Source organism: Camelina sativa, chromosome 2 (genome assembly GCF_000633955.1).
Source record: "Camelina sativa cultivar DH55 chromosome 2, Cs, whole genome shotgun sequence".
Lineage (NCBI taxonomy): Eukaryota > Viridiplantae > Streptophyta > Magnoliopsida > Brassicales > Brassicaceae > Camelina > Camelina sativa.
The window spans coordinates 17828253-17844931 of NC_025686.1; the positions used below are offsets into that span (position 1 = coordinate 17828253).

The 16679-nt window shown below is 36.6% G+C and overlaps 3 protein-coding genes and 1 pseudogene across 5 annotated transcripts; 2 read left to right on the forward strand and 2 right to left on the reverse strand.

The window, feature by feature from the left end:
- On the forward strand, positions 5061–7251 carry LOC104728364 (protein bfr2-like). 3 transcript variants are annotated; one of them, XM_010447353.2, is made up of 4 exons: positions 5061–5229; positions 5308–5822; positions 5949–6858; positions 6959–7251. In XM_010447353.2, exons 2-4 carry the CDS (start codon positions 5333–5335, stop codon positions 6990–6992), a joined length of 1434 nt encoding a protein of 477 aa, XP_010445655.1. In that variant the 5' UTR covers positions 5061–5229; positions 5308–5332; the 3' UTR covers positions 6993–7251. The 3 variants fall into 3 exon arrangements, with proteins under 3 accessions (XP_010445655.1, XP_010445664.1, XP_010445659.1); XM_010447362.2 differs by having other exon boundaries at positions 5949–6857; positions 6944–7251; XM_010447357.2 differs by having other exon boundaries at positions 5343–5822.
- Positions 7768–8449, forward strand: LOC104728378 (arabinogalactan peptide 22). Its single transcript, XM_019236053.1, has 2 exons — positions 7768–8051; positions 8188–8449. Exons 1-2 carry the CDS (start codon positions 7934–7936, stop codon positions 8259–8261), a joined length of 192 nt encoding a protein of 63 aa, XP_019091598.1. The 5' UTR covers positions 7768–7933; the 3' UTR covers positions 8262–8449.
- Positions 14387–15456, reverse strand: LOC104728383 (late embryogenesis abundant protein 49-like). The gene is made up of 2 exons (XM_010447370.2): positions 15305–15456; positions 14387–14913 (listed from the first exon to the last, which is right to left on the reverse strand). The coding sequence occupies exons 1-2, from the start codon at positions 15437–15439 to the stop codon at positions 14470–14472; spliced, it is 579 nt and encodes a 192-aa protein (XP_010445672.2). The 5' UTR covers positions 15440–15456; the 3' UTR covers positions 14387–14469.
- On the reverse strand, positions 15742–16543 carry LOC104728392 (annotated as a pseudogene).

Consider the following 16679-nt stretch of genomic DNA (forward strand, 5'->3'; position numbering starts at 1 on the left):
GATCTAAAAAAAAAAGAAAATTAGTTTTCATGAATCCACATATGGTACGGTTAGATGTGACTAAACTCAAATTCGGTTTTCGATTTTAATCACACAGGACGAACTTAATGCACTGTACATATAAACAATATACGGACAATGTTCCTAGTTTAATTTTTCAGTGACTTTGATGTTTTAGGGGACACAGTAATCTAACTAAAGTTTAATTATGCATGCCTGCATAATATTAATTTGATATGACTCGGATCCAAGGTAGTATTATTCAGTTTCATATAGTATATACGGTTACCCTTTTTATGGAGACTATGACATGTTTTTAATATTCGTACAGTTTTGTCTTGCTCTATTTATTTCGTAAATCAGAGTCGACATTTCTATAACAAATTAACACCGTTGCTCGTGATATAGCTATAACAAAAGAAAAGGGTTGAAATTAATTGATTTTATATATGACATAACGAAACGTTACGTTGATTATATTCTTCCTGCAGTCTCGATTAAAAAGTCATGAGTTGTCGTCGATAATTACAATTCAAAAACAAACAAACAAAAACTCGATCGACTACAAGGAATATACTATGAATACTGAAATTTATTGCATTTTATTATAATAATTGACTTTTGAAGCAATTAATCAGATAACTGAGGATGAGAAAGTTGCCAAGTTGTGCAGGAATCAAAATCTGTAAGTTGAGCAGCAATCAGTACTTCGGAAACAAGTATAATAAAGATGGTGGGCGGCTTTCAATGAACGGACACGCCATCTCCGTGCCCGAGATTCTACTTCTTCATTCATACACATGCATGTCGATACTATATACCCATCATACATGGATCCATATGTTATCACATATATTGAGAGTATACACATAAACATATACATGTATATTATATATCTCCTTAATGCACTGATCATGATCTTGTAGCGGGTTTTAGGTTTTGGTTTTGTAAAGCGTTCATAATAAACAAGATTTGCTTTCCAATTTAGATTAAATTTTCTATGTACATATAGTTGGATCTTATTAGTTGTGAATTAGATAGTCATTTTTCAGATACTTATTATTAATGAAAAATACAATTTACATATCATTTTTGGGACGACGTTCATCGATAATTTGTAGTTTCAGTTCTTTTTAGTCATTGGTTTTGTTATATATATATATATATATATATGAGACAAAGATAGGTTTATGACAAATGAATCAGTTTTCCAAAAGTAGCACCGACTCAAGCTCGGTTCCAAATGTTTAATTTTGTCTCAATTTGGTTTCCAAATCACTCGCACTCATTTTCTGGATCATACATCGGATGTATATGGATGTCAAACCTTTTAAGTCCTCTTATATCTTATATATGTTTCTAAAACTCTTATAAGATCAAAGACATTACTTACGTGGTCGTAGTTTCAACATGACCGAAACCCAATTTTCTGTTAGTGTGTTCACTAAGTCATTTCATAATACATATATAGATGAGATATAAATTAAGAGACTAGTAATTTGAGGTTATGTTAAATTAGATATATCTAAAACTACATATAAACTTTCATCTAGCATATGTAAACTTCCTTTTTTATTTAGATATAACTAAAACTACAATTTAATATTTAAAAAAATTATTTTTTGAATGAATCTGAGTTTTTGGTTTAGAACAACAGACATATATAGCCCATCGAATAACACATTTACCAAACTACTTATATAGTTGGTTAAGTCAATTTTATTTATCTTTATCTCTCTAGTTTCTTAATGAAATTCACATTCATAACAATATATATATGCGCATCCCGAACCCTCTATATTGAACGCATGCATGTAAACGTTTCGTTAGTCTATAGAGTATACAAATTTGCATGCATGTGTGTAGCTGTATGTATGGGGACGACTCACGTAATTGTGAATTTTGACAGTGTTAGTAGCATTGGGACCAAAACGCTGTATGCCCTAAATGGCTATATGCTACACCTGCATCCTAAAATCGATTCAGAGAAGGAAAAAAAAAAACCCTAAGTTTGTAGCTTTGAACTAAAATCAGCTCTAAAACCCTAGCTCTGATCAAAACATTAAATGACTCATTGAGATACATCAAGGACTTGCGCGAGTTGATAAGGCTCACAAGAGATTAATATAAAATTAATGTAGAACCCTAAATTTGTAGAATCCTAATTAAAGATAAGCAAATGAATAATGATATCTAGACACAAATTTATGCAGTTGAACCAATTAGCTAGCAAGTTTTGTAATTTACTTTCAAGTTTCAACCCTCTCATTTTAATGATTTTTCTTTCTTTGGTAAAAGGCTTCTTTTTAATGAAATTTAAATTCATGATATATAAACATCGTCGCCAACTTTTACTTTTGTCCATTTGAAATTCAAAATTTTAATTATTTATTTATAGATAGTATATATTACATACTTGTCTCTATCTATACGTGCTTTTATTACATTTGCATGACAAAAATTTAATTTCCTTAATTTCTGCCTGCACCCTACCTACGTATAACATCCCTACACGTCTCTCGTCTCTGTAATTCGGCAGTCACTAGGACACGACTATATGGTGTTGCATATAACCAGGGGCGGACCCATGTAGTGGTTAGGCAGGTCAAGTGACCTGGTAAAATGTTGAAATAAAGTTTTTCTGCACATGAAGTACTGAAATTCTTGTAGCAAAGTTGGTTTTATTTAGTAGTTTGACACCCCAAACCCAGGTTCAATTCTCCTATACTACATAAATGATCTTTTTTTTGTGAGTTTAAATATTTAACTGCTTATAAAAAAATTATTGACCGGGATATATTTTTTTCCTGGGTCCACCACTGCATATAACTATGTGTATATCTCTCTATGTTACATATCAACTGTAAAATTGTGAACATATACATAAATTGGCAAAATGCGTTGTACTAGAAGCAGAATCTAAAGGATTTTGAATGATGACATTTTTTATTTCTATTTGTTTATTTGGGTAAAAAAACAAAATCGATTATAGTAGAAACAAAATTGTAGAAGTAGCTGAAAAGGTGAATGAGTTGGGTCCTACTAAAACTTTAATCACTACGAAGATCTGAAATATCATTTACTCTCACCACGAAATACATGAGTCAAACTTTCATGCACTCTCTCTCTCTCTCTCTCTCTCTCTCTCTCCCATCGCACTGTGCTTTATTGCATGATTACAAGTTATGAGTTTCATCATCTATGTAAGACAAATATCGTAGGTAATAATTGTGTTTGTAGAACAAATGGGTTTCCTAAAAAACAACTTAGCTCATAATCGTTTTCTTTTCCGATTTACAGTAAATGATACTAATAGAACAATCTGTTGATCTTTTAAATATCAAGAACAATATTTTAGAAAATACTGTAGTAAGTTTCACAAAAGTAGTAGGAGAGGGTTATAGAGATCCTTTTTGATAGGAAAGTAACATAGTCCTCTAGAGGAAAGTTAAGGAACAAAACAAAACATGTAAGTCCATCAAAAAGACAAATTTCGTACTTATTGATGATCAGTTGAAATGCCTAGAACATTGAAAATGTTTTAACAAATAATAATAATAAGCATCTTGTAATTTTTTTTTTTTTTTTGATAAAAACATCTTTGTAGATTTCAGTCAACTATTCTGATGGCTGCAGATACAGGCCACAATTATAATTTTTGAAAACTATCCTAACATTCATTAAACATTTGCAACAAATGGACCTAACTGGTAATAATATTAGTACATGATACAAATGCCATGCATGTTTTAGAACAAACAAGACATCCTCCTCGGAGTGAAACAGTTGATTTCCAAGTAGTGTTGTCTTTATATTATAATTGGACCAGTGTTTAAATTTGCAAGACACATTAATGACTTGGAGACAGCCCACATATAAAACATTTCATAAAGGCTACGTACTATTTTATGTGACCGCAAATTAAAGAGCAAGAAATAATACTCTTTCGTTCAGAAATGGATGATTTGTTGAACGAGTATTGATCATAACTCCTAAATTGTAGTTTAGTATTAAAAAAATTTGGGCCACAATTATAATAATGACGGCTAGATTTTGAAGAAGTAATGACTTCTCGGAAATATGAGGGGACCCGTAAGACTCTTGATTATTGCATACTCCAATTAGATTCGCCCACAAGTGAATGCCATGTCCCCATCTTCTACTCAAATCGTAATGAGTGGTTATTGTTATGCACCTTTTTGTGATGTGGTTCATGCATCTTCACTTTTTTCTTTTTTACTCTTCCAGTTTAAATCAAATTTCGCAGAACCTTAAACTTGAATGCTTCAAAATTGATAATTTTGTAAATCTCGTGCATATGCATCGACTAACCTAACATATGTTAGCTATTTGTGATTGTTTTTATCTTTATAACCGAGTTGTTATTTAGTCTCACATGATTCTTCGTTAATTTCATGTATCAACTAGCCTAGCATTTCAACTTAGATATACATACATACATACATACATACATACATACATACATATTTCATTAAATATTAGTAGTGTTGAGCTAGCCAACAATGCAATAATCATGAAACAAACTGGATCCATTTAAATATCAATGTATGGAGAATTTAACAAGGGTTGACTTGACTTGTTCCAGTTACCAAAACAAGTAAAATTTTGTTACTTTTTTCCCTCTCGAGTGGTGCAACAGACGAGGTACGAACAAAACTCTTGTCAGATTAAAAAAAAAAAAACTTATACTGAAACTAGCCAGAAGGTAAAAAAAGAGCAATCAATTTTTAACTTCTAAGGAGACAACAAATGCAAGAATAATCAATCTTTGTAAATAAGCTTCAAGAATGTCGTCTGGTCCGGACTTAAAAAATGTGGACCTCTAGTCTTTGTTTCCCCATTTATAAACTCTCCGTACCTTAAAAATTAAAACATAAGCAGCAAGCATCCAATGGCTCATTAATGGGCCAATTAAAAATTTAGCCTTATGGTCCATAAGTGAGCCCACTTAGACGCTTCTATTCACAATCGTCGACTTGGCAAATCTAAAAAACACGCGTCCGCACGTGACACCGTGTCGTGTTTACTAGGGTTTGTGAAGAAGTCTGTAACTGTTGTTACTCAAAAGAAATTAGAAAGTTCTTTTTTTTTTTTCTTTCTCCGATTAGTCTACTACTCTTCTCATCTCCTGTTTATTAGGGTTTGGAATAAAGAATGTTGCGATCAATTCTTGTTGTTTTGTTTGTACGCAAGTTCTGAAAATTTGAGGTACGGTTTAAGTTTCTTCTGTATGTAATTGCTTTGTGTATATTAGGAGACTTGTTGATCCTAGGGTTTTAATTCTAGTTTTAAAGAAGAAGAGTTTTTCGCAATGTCTATAGAAGTGAAGTCGATGGATCAAAATTGTCGGTGTCTTGAGTTAGAAGAAAGGGTTTTGAAAAGTGAAGAAAAGTACACCGAGTTAGAAACAGAGTTGCAGAAACAGAACAAAGAGTGTGAATCACTTGAACTGAGGATTAAGGAATTGGAATCTGAGAAGTTAGTAGTGGAAGAAGAGTTGAGGAATCTTAAAGAATCTGAGGAGAGTTCATTGGTTGAGCAGATGATGGTGAACGGAGCGTTGGAGATTGAGAAACAGATGGCTGTGAAAGAATCTGAGGATTGGAAGACAAAGTTTGAGAAGCTTGTGGAAACTGTTCGAAAGTTAGATGAGATTGGTGGGTTTAGATATGGAGAATTGGAATTAGATGAGAATGTGAAGCTAGGATTGGAGTTAGCTAGGATCAAGAATAGTACTGAATCTTGTAAAGTGGATAAAGATTTTACGAGTAGGGAAGGGTTAGGTTATCAACAAGGTTCAGGTGAGAAGAACATATGTTTCAGCCTTTTGGGTTGACGTTAGTGAGTAGAATCATAGATCGGCTTATTAGTATAAATTTCGCTTTTACGGTGTGATGGATTTGATTTTGTTTTGTGTTTTTATGTAGGCTCGCCTTATATGACCACACCGGTTAAAGACTACTATATGTTGGGGAGAGACAGAGACAACATGTCTTCTCGGGGACGAGTAAATAAGATGTTGTCGTTTGAAGATGATGATGGTGACAAATCGACTGGTGTAGTTGATTTATGTGATGGTGAAACAGAGGAGGGAAGCGAGAAGGAGTGTGCTGATGCTAAGGATGGTTTAGAAGAGAGAAGTATTGATGAGAACTATGAAGATGATGATGTTGAATCTTGTGAAGTTAACAAAAGCACTCCTTGTGGTCGTAAGAGGAAACGAGTTATTGCTAGCGATTCAGAAACTGATGATGATGATGAAGATAATATACCGATTTCAATACTCAAGAATTTGAAACCAAGTGACCAAGAGATGGTAGATACACCGACCAAAGGAGAGAGTGGTTCCAGGAGATTGAGTGGACAGCGTCGTCGAGTATCCTCAAGACTGAGGAAACAGAGAGTTATCTCTGCTTCAAGTGAACAAAATTCACCAGAGAGAGTTGTGGGGATCCCAACAATTGGTAATGCCGAGGATGATGAGACAGCGGAAGAGACAGAGAGTGAAACCGCAAGTTTAGAAGGGTTTATTGTTTCTGATGATGATGATGATAGTCAAGGGAGTGTCAGTGAAAACTCTGATCATGAAACCGGGGAAGAGGAATCTGATGGAGAAACCGGTTATGCGGATGTCATGTCAATGTTGAGGAGGGAGAAGAAGCCCGAGAACCGGAAATGGGAGTACGAAGCAGATATGCTGGCTGATTTCGGTAAAGATCCGGAGCTTTGTATGAGAGCTGTTTGTGTTATGTATAGGCTTCAAACTGATGATGAAAAGTTGAGTAGCTCAAGCCATATCTGCAATGGTATCGGTTTCAACAAGTTTGATGCTGCAAGGTTAGTAACTAGCTATCAAACCCTTTTTCTTGATCTTTTGTTTTCTTGTTTTCTTGATTTTGCGTTCTTGAATGTTTTTGATTTGGGGGCACTTACATAGCGAGTTTTCTGACGGATGGGGATCCCAAGAATGATTTGAAGAAATCGGTTGAGGAATTGGAAGATTTCGACTATAAAGCCGTTGAGGATTGCGAAAAATTTGCATGCCGATACTGGAAACAACTCTTCAAGATATATAACAACAGAGATGATCCTTTCTTCGCTCGTCCTCCATCTCCATAATAACGTGGGGAATAAGCCTCACCGTGAACATGTTTATATTATGGTGCTTTTTGGGTCCTGATGATAACTGAAACATAGGTTGGAATGAATAAAATTTTTGTTAAAAATGTTTTTAACAGTCCAAAACATGATGAGCCTACGCACGCTCCACCAAGAACCTGGCATAATGTACAGTTTCTTCGATTGAGAGGGCATTTCTAACCTTCCAAAGTGAGCCAGGTTCAAATATGTTTACCTATAATAAAGCTATACATAACAAATAGAATACATTTTCTAATAAGAATTTAAGAACCGGATTTGTTTAATGTTTAATGAATGTTTAGTTCGGTTGAGTTCTGAACCGGATTATCACAACTGACAACTCACAACAAGTTTAAATTAGGGACTAATACAGTGATCTTCCATAAAAAGGGAAAATTACAAAACCAGGAAAGTATATCAAAGAAACAGGCTGTAAAAGATACTCATCTTTTTTGTCAAATCCTTCTCATACACAGCTTAGACACAGAACATAATTAACCGTTACTCTCGTTAAACCTCTAAATTTTTAATAAAAATGACAACGCACGAAACCAACGAGTGATTAAAGAGAGTTTAAGCTGTCTTGACCCCACGTTCTCTGTGGCATGTTTTGTTTTATTTTTGGCTATTTAACCAAATCTTTTAGGTTCCTCTGTTCTTCTATCAATCGGGTCATTTTTTTTTTTTTCTTTATTTCTGGTGAGATATTACGAAACCACCAAGAAAAAAAGATTCCTTCGCCGGAATAAATCACCGGAGATAAAGAAAAAGAATGGCGTCCCTGAAATTTCCATTGGAGATTCTCGCCGTCTTCGTCATCATCTCCGTGATTCTTTTGCCGATTGCTCATGCTCAATCTTCTTCGCCAGCTCCCGCACCCACCAGCGACGGTATTAATATTATATATATAGGACATATCTTTCATTTAATAATACCAAAACCAAAAAAAAAAAACTAAGCTAGATTGGAGAACAAGAGATTGATATTGATATTGTGTTTTTATGATTTGTGTGTGTGTTTTGGCAGGAACATCGATAGATCAGGGGATAGCGTATGTTCTAATGTTGGTGGCGTTGGCGTTGACTTATTTCATTCACTAAAATGTGATGGATCCGATCATTTTGTTTGTTTATCATCCACAATGGTTTTGCTTTTTCTCCTAGTAATTTTGTGTTCTCCAACTCTTTTGGTTTTGTGACGTGAGATTTGTAGAAAGTCAAAAGTAGGTTTTGGTCCTCATGCTTTGTTCTGTTTTTCTTGGTTGGTTTATTCATGTAATTTATTTGTTCTTGTTTAATCAATGGAAAGCGTAATTATAATAATTATCGTTCAAAGAAAAAAGAAGAAAAAAAAAAAACTCTTTTATTTAATCTCATTTAGAGGGCAATCTCGGGCTGCTTGTTCCGGACACCTAATCATAATGATTCATGCCACATTTTATTTGAAAAAGCATATATGTATCCTCCAAAATCACAACTGCCATGGCCCATCGACAATCTCCTCTTTTTCGAGGCCAGTCCTTGAGCCATTCTATATATAGGTCTTATAGGAATCGACACCTCTCTCAAAGAAGGTTTGAGTGAGGGGTTCAGGATTCAACCTCCCTTGGAGAAACCATCAAATGATCTCTGGTTTATATTGGTTTACCTTTTAATTATTAGATTTGGTTAATATCACTAGTTTACACACTCGTTGTCTCAAACTCTCTCTGGTAATATTTTTAATATATATTTGTTTGAGTACTAACTACTAAAGGCGATGACGCCAATGAATGACGAGAAATATTCTCATATAACCGTTTTACAAAGAAAACACGTACATATATACTTCTCACAAAATCTAATTATAATTAATTTTACACTAGCGTTCGTATTTCATTTAAAAAAAAAAAATTGTGAACTTTGTTGTCACGTATTGATTTCTGATTCATTCTGAATTCTAGATATATGAATACTTTAATTGTGATGAAATGCTCGTTTTGAGCCTATATATTGCTTGGTTTATGTATTATTTTGTTAGCCTAATTTCTCAACTTTATCCAACTTCCAAGTGTGAAAGTAAAAATGAACTTATTATATATGCCTTTTATTTCCTCTTCATCTAAAGTTCCAGTTTGTTGTCAAAGAGCTTGGTGTTAAACCTTAGTATGGCATTACGCAGTAGATATATTCGTCAAGACTGTAAAAATGTGGCTCCATGGTTGGATTTGGGGTATATAAGCTTCTTATAATCGTGCAAAAACTCATTTTAAATAACATAAGATTGTATTGTAATTTGTAAAGGTTAACTGTTCGGTTGTTATATTATGTTTTAATAAAATTATCAATGAACTTACATTTGTAAGACAATTACATAATTCTCATCAAAATTTACAAAATATCCGTCATATAGAAATATAATGGTCTTTAAGCTTATTCTTTAGTAATTATTTATGCAACAAATATAAGATCAAACACTTGAAGAATATAAGAACACCTCTCTTATTGATTTAGAAAACTTCTCAAAAACTAAATCTCTCAAGTCTCTCTAGTCTCATGGAACACCTCTCCATAGACTCATATATTTATATGTTTCATCTTTTCCTAAACCTATTAGGATTAACATATTACAACTTAAGACTTTATGAACTTTTCCTTTTCCTATTCTATCTCTTAAGGCAACTTCCTAGGAGATAGCTTGTTCTTCAAGTTGGAATTATCCAACATTCTCCCCCTTAATTCCAACATGAACTTTGGGAAGCTTGATCTCTTCAACTCCAAGTAAACTCCTCATTTCCTTGAACTTAACCCGTCCTAGAGGCTTTGTAAGAATGTCGGCCTTCTGTTCTTCTCCTGGCACATGATCAACTTCGATTTGATCATTCTCTACACACTCCCGAATGAAATGATATTTGGCGAGCATGTGTTTTGTTTTCCCGTGAAAGATTGGGTTCTTGGTTAGAGCTATGGCTGATTCATTATCGATTCTAAGCAGGATCTTCTCTCCTTTCACGCTTAGTATCTCACCCAACAACTCCTTAAGCCATATTGCTTGTTTTGCAGCCTCTGTAGCAGCCATGAACTCTGCCTCGCATGAACACAACGCAACAGTCGGCTGTTTCTGTGTTGTCCAAGTGATAGGCGATGAACCATAGTAAAAAACATGACCCGTGGTGCTCCTCCCATCGTCAATGTCAATGTTGTGACTACTGTCACTGTACCCTGTGACCTTCCTTCATCCATCCCTCTTAAAGAACAATCCATAGTTCATAGTTCCTTTCAAATACCTTAGAACATGCTTGATTGCTTGCCCATGTGACACTCTCGGACTCTGCATATAGCGACTAAGCACCCCAACTGCAAAAGACAAATCCGGTCTTGTGTGAAGAAGATATCGCAAACATCCAATGGTCCTTCTGTACCTAGTCGCATCAATCTCTGTTTCTTTCTGTGCCTTGACAAACTCAGTCCCGGCTCCATCGGTTCATGAGTTGAATTGCAGGAACCCATCCCTGCATCAATAAGAATCCCTTGAGCGTATGCTTCTTGCTTGATTCTTATTCCATCCTCTCCTTGGAAAACTTCTATCCCAAGATAATAAGTTACTTTCCCCAAATCCGACATTTCAAACCTCCTTGACATGTCTTCCTTGAAACGTTTAATGATACTTAGTGACGTCCCTGTCATAAACAGATCATCAACATAGATAGCCACAATCAGAAACTCCTTATCCTCTTTCTTGCGATAGACTGTTGGTTCCTTCACACACTTCTTGAAGTTCATCTCCTTAAGAACTTGATCAAGTTTCAAATTCCAAGCTCTTGGTGCTTGACGCAGTCCGTACAAAGCTTTATGAAGCTTGTATACTCGATCCTCTTCTCCCTTCTTCTCGAACCCCTCAGGTTGAGTAACATAGACCAATTCTTTTAGTTCACCATTGAGAAAAGCTGTATTCACGTCTAAATGATGAATCTCCCAACCTCTTGTTGCCGCGAGTACTATCAGAAGCCGTATAGTCTCGATTCTTGCCACTGGAGCAAAGACCTCATCGAAATCAATACCTTGTTGCTGCACATACCCTTTTGCAACTAACCTCGCTTTATATTTATTCACCGAACCATCAGCCTTCCTCTTGAGTTTGTAAACCCACCTAACTCCTATAGGTTTGACACCAACCGGTTTATCCACAAGCTCCCAAGTATTATTCTTAATAATCGAATCTAGTTCAATTCTCATAGCATCGACCCACTCTTTTATCTTTCCAGCTTCAAGATAGTTCTCTGGTTCTCCATCGATTGTTAAGAACTGCCTGTAACTCTCTGCTTCTGCGAACAAGACATAATCATTGAGATGGCATGGTTTTGTTACCACACGACCAGACCTATCACCAAGGGTTGTACTACTGCAACTTGTGGCTGTACTACTGCAGCTTGTGGTTTAACTACTGCAGCTTGTGGTTGAACTTGATTCTCGACAATCGCATCTTCCTCATTGTCTTCTTCTTCCTCTTGATTACCATGATTAGCATATTGGTCTGCATTTTGCTGGTCGTTTTCTTGACCATTGTCATGTCCACCACCATCTTCTATAAAACCTTCTTTGAAGAGTTTAAATGCTCCTGGTTCACCTTCTGACTCCACTGTCGCAGATGACCAGTCCCAAGCCTTATTTTCATCAAAAATCACATCTCTACTAACCATTACCTTCTTAGCAATCGGATCATAGAGTCTATACGCCTTAGAGCCAGGTTCTGTGCCGAGATTGATCACTTTCCTTGATCTATCATCCAGCTTTTTCAACTGTGGTCCACTGACCTTCGCATACGCAACACAACCGAATACTCTTAAGTGTTCAATTTTCGGTTTCTTGGACATGAAACACTCATATGGAGTCTGACCACTCAAAGCTTTTGTGGGAACTCGATTGATGAGATACGTTGAGTGGCGAACAGCTTCTCCCCACATATTATTTGGAATCAACATTCCCTTCATCAAGCTTCTTGTCATCTCCATCAAGGTACGGTTTCTTCTCTCTACTACACCGTTTTACTGTGGTGTATACGGTGTAGTCAAGTGTCTTGTGATACCATTCTCCTCGCAGAACCGATTGAACTCACCTGAAGTGAACTCTCCTCCTCTATCGGTTCGAAAGGTCTTAATAGCCAACCCACTCTGTTTTTCAACAAAGTCTTTAAACCGTTTAAAACGTTCAAAGGCTTCGCTCTTTTCCCTCAGCAGCATCGTCCACATGTACCTAGAGAAATCATCAATAAGCACAAAAACATAGCGGTTGTTGGCTGGTGTTTGTGGTGAGATAAGACCACACAAGTCTCCGTGAACTAACTCCAAAGGTTGAGATGCACGAAAACTGGTTTTACTTGGGAAAGAACCTCTTGTTTGTTTCCCTACTAGACACACATCACACACATCCTTCTCATGAATCATGTGTGGCATTCCTTCAACCATGTTCTGTTGAACCATATTCTTCATGACTGCGAAATTTACATGCCCCAGCCGAGCATGCCAACGCCATGTAGCTTCACCATTGTCGATCTGCAGACACATCGGTAAGCTAATCTCCATCGGAGTTTTATACAAACGGTTTGGTGACCTGATAACTCGCACAAGCAGCCTTCCACATGGGTCTAGAAGTGTCAGAAAATCCTTTTTCATATTCACCTCACACCCTCCTTCTGTAGCTTGTCCTAAACTCAATATGTTGTGCTTCAGTTCGGGTATGTAGTAGATTTCTTTTAGGGCTCTTATCTCGCCTGTCTTGCAAACAAAATTAATAGTTCCTTTCCCAACAATGTCAACATATGAGCCATCACCAAACCTTACTTTCCCCTTAATTCTTTCGTCCAAACTGCAAAAGAATTCTCTGTTCCCTGACATGTGATTACTCGCTCCATTATCTAGATACCATACACTTGCATTGCCTTTGTTGATATCGTAATTTTCCGGAATCACCTTGTCTTCGTTAAGGAACACAACTTCATGCATATAAAGTCCATCTGCTTCTTGTGTCTCATTCAGGCTCGACTCTTGATTATGATTCTGTACCGGCTTGTTAGTGCAAGTCGTCGCATAATGTCCAGGTTTGTCGCATCTCCAACATATCACTTTAGACAAGTCTTTCTTCGGTTTGTTTTGGTTGTCTTCTGTGGTTTCTCCTCCTTGGTTTTGGCCATTGAATCTCCCTCGACCTCTGCCTCTACCGAAACCACCTCTGCCTCTACCGTAGCTTCCTCTACCGTAGCTGCCTCTACCTCTTGATCCTCCTCTAAAACCTCCATATCCTCCGCGATTGTTAGAGGTATTAGTGAACATCAACTTCCCTTGATCTTCGATCGGACTCACTTCACCAATTCGCTCCTCATAAGCTTTTAGTCTTCCCACAATATCCACAAACGTCGTGGTGTTTAAGTCAAGGACTTGTTCTAGAGAAGCTACCATATGGATAAACTTTGCTCTAGGCAATCCTGTGAGAAACTTCTTTACAAGTTTCGATTCATCAATGGTCTCTCCCAATGATGCTGACTGCGATGCAAGGCCTGAGATCTTGCCTGCAAAATCATCTACGGTATCTGAATCATTCATCTTCAAACGTTCTAGTTCAGCTAACAGAGTTTGAAGTCTAGCCTCCTTAACACGCTCCGCTCCTTGGTGACGTGATCGGATGGCTCCCCAAAGAGATTTGGCTGAATCTTGCTCTCATATTTGCAAGATAAGTGACTCTGGAACAGACTGAAACAGAAGTACAGTCGCAATATCGTTCTTTTTTTCATCTTTGGATCCAGGTTCAATAACATCCCATACCTCGCTGACTCGAAGTATGATCTTCATCCTCATCGACCAAACTGTATAATTAGTCGGTATGAGTAACGGACATTGGATCGATGGTGCTCCAAGGTCCTTAGTTCGTAACGGTGGGTTTGCTTCAGCCGCCATGCTTTGTCGTAGTTCTTCTCCACCGGTTTTAGGTCGGAAGAACACCTTGCTCTGATACCAAATATAAGATCAAAGACTTGAAGAATATAAGAACACCTCTTTTATTGATTTAGAAAACTTCTCAAAAACTAAATCTCTCAAGTATCTCTAATCTCATGGAACACCTCTCCATAGACTCATATATTTATATGTTTCATCTTTTCCTAAACCTATTAGGATTAACATATTACAACTTAAGATTTTAAGAACTTTTCCTTTTCCTATTCTATCTTTTAAGGCAACTTCCTAGCAGATAGCTTGTTCTTCAAGTTGAAATTATCCAACAACAAAAACCAAGACCATTTTATATGATATGACTATATATATTGGAAATAGTAGTATCAAAGAGATGGATTGCGATTGAGTTTATAAGCTGCAGCAACGGATTCAGCGACGCCACCAGGAATAATATGGTTTAAAGGAGAATGGTTAAGCTCAGCTTGAACCACTGCTTCTGCGTCTTCACTTGTCACTGATTTGTCCCTCGTTACCTTCACATCAGTCTCCGCGATAACATCACGAAGATTTGTCTTCTCATCCTTTTTACCTATTTTTTCGTTACGAGCAACCGCCTCACTTGCCACGGCTGTTACACCACCGCGATCACCTTCTATGTTGTCTCCGATAGCTCTAGTTTCCACCTCTTTTATGGCAGCTACGTCGGTGGTTTCCACTGGTTTGTGGCCAACATTCATGGCCGCTGCTTTTAGAGCCTCCGTTAACGTCGTCGACCTCCCAATAAGTGCTTCAGCCGCCGTGGATAGTTCTTCTGTTGGACCTACAAACTGTTTCAAATGGTTGCGTATCAGTTTATATATGTGTTAACGTTGTTAGCTATTACATGATACAAACAATTGAACTTAAAATTTTTTTAAAATACTATATGTCGTAATCGTTTTGAGGTTGTTTTTATAGAATACCTAATAAAATGTATTAATGTACAAACGCAAACACTATACGCAAAAAAAGAAAGGTTCTCATTTGTTTATTTGTTTATCATTTAGACAACATGCAAAAAAACAAGAGAAATGAAAACGTGAAAACGTTACTGAAACACACAGTACTAAAATGTAAACGTAAACTCGTAAATCGTAATAGCCTAATACAAACAAAAATTCCAATCTAATATCTTACACCTTCACCGTTTAGTGTCTGAATACACTTTATTAACTGTACCTGTCCACCGGGACTAGACTGTGAGACGCTATAGTGCTCCTCGACAGAGATGTTGGTGAAACTTCCACCATCCTCAGATGAACCCATCGTTCTAGAGTTCTTTGAACTTCTTTCTTTGACTGCATTACCTTTCATTTTTATCTGGCTTTCGTTTAAATAAGAAAACGGGATGTATGTGGCAATAACAACGGGTCCGTACAACTTCATTTGACACGTAGGCTTATAACAGTTCACGTGTCCTATACTTAGCTGCTTAAGCGAGGGGGACCTTTCGATGTGTTGCTGAGACCATACTGTATATATACTTTTGGACCTTCAACAACCCCGTAGAGCCTAAACAAACAGTTCCATATATATATATATGTTTTTAACAACTTGCATGTTTTTGACGTTTGTCTTTAGTTTTGAAAGTTATTTTGTTTTTTCGTCAAAAGTAATAAAAACATAAAATGATTGGATTTTTCTGATTATTGATGCAACAAAATTTGATAGGCTTCAAATGCTTATACAGGATTGGATCAAAAGCTGATCTTGGTAAAATTGGATACTAGGGACTTCGGCTTTTTATATTACAGATTTAAAAATAAATTGCAATTTAATATCAAAGAGAAGTGTTGCATGGACTGGAATTGAGTTTATAAGCTGCAGTGACAGATTCAGCAACACCACCAGGAATAATACTATTGAAAGGAGAATGAGTGAGCTCAGCCTGAACCACAGCTTCCGCATCTTCACTCGTCACTTCTCTATATCTCTCGTTACCCTCACATCAATCTCGGCCATAACGTCGCGAAGATTTGTCTTCTCATTTTCTTTTCCTATTTCTTTGTTACGAGCTACCGCTCTATTTGCTACAGCTGTTACACCACCACCATTTCTTTCTATATCCCCACCTCCATTAGCCCTAGCTTCCACCTCTTTTATGGCAGCCACGTCAGTGGTTTCTACCGGTTTGCGACCTACATTCATGGCCGCTGCTTTGAGAGTACTTCAGCCGCCGTTGATATTTCTTCTGTTTGGCCTGCATAGTACGTACTATCTCATTGCGTTTTACATGAGAAGAGATAAATGAAAACAAATCAAAGTCTTTACGTTTTTTTTTCTAAAACATACATTACCTGTCCACGAGAAGTAGACCGGGAGATGCTAAAGTGCTCCTCTACAGATATGTTTGCTAAACTAGCACTATCCTTTGTTGTTGTTGAACCCATCGATCGTTTTACACTTTTTTTACTTTACAGTTTCTTCTTTATGTTTTAAATAAGAAAACAGAAGGGACAACAAACATTTAACACGTCAGCTTTTAACAGCCCACGTGTCCATGCTTATGCGACAATTTCACTCTTCTCACATGCATTTGTGAGACCGACCAACG

Bases quoted from the DNA above. Each gene is read 5' to 3' on its own strand.
- LOC104728364 (XM_010447362.2), top strand. From the start codon at position 5,333: ATGTCTATAGAAGTGAAGTCGATGGATCAAAATTGTCGGTGTCTTGAG. The intron at 5,823-5,948 runs GTGAGAAGAACA...GTTTTTATGTAG, and splicing joins AGGTTATCAACAAGGTTCAG to GCTCGCCTTATATGACCACA. The intron at 6,858-6,943 runs GGTTAGTAACTA...GTTTTTGATTTG, and splicing joins CAACAAGTTTGATGCTGCAA to GGGGCACTTACATAGCGAGT.
- LOC104728383 (XM_010447370.2), bottom strand. From the start codon at position 15,439: ATGAAAGGTAATGCAGTCAAAGAAAGAAGTTCAAAGAACTCTAGAACG. The intron at 14,914-15,304 runs GTACAGTTAATA...CATTTGAAACAG, and splicing joins AGTCTAGTCCCGGTGGACAG to TTTGTAGGTCCAACAGAAGA.
- LOC104728378 (XM_019236053.1), top strand. From the start codon at position 7,934: ATGGCGTCCCTGAAATTTCCATTGGAGATTCTCGCCGTCTTCGTCATC. The intron at 8,052-8,187 runs GTATTAATATTA...GTGTTTTGGCAG, and splicing joins TCCCGCACCCACCAGCGACG to GAACATCGATAGATCAGGGG.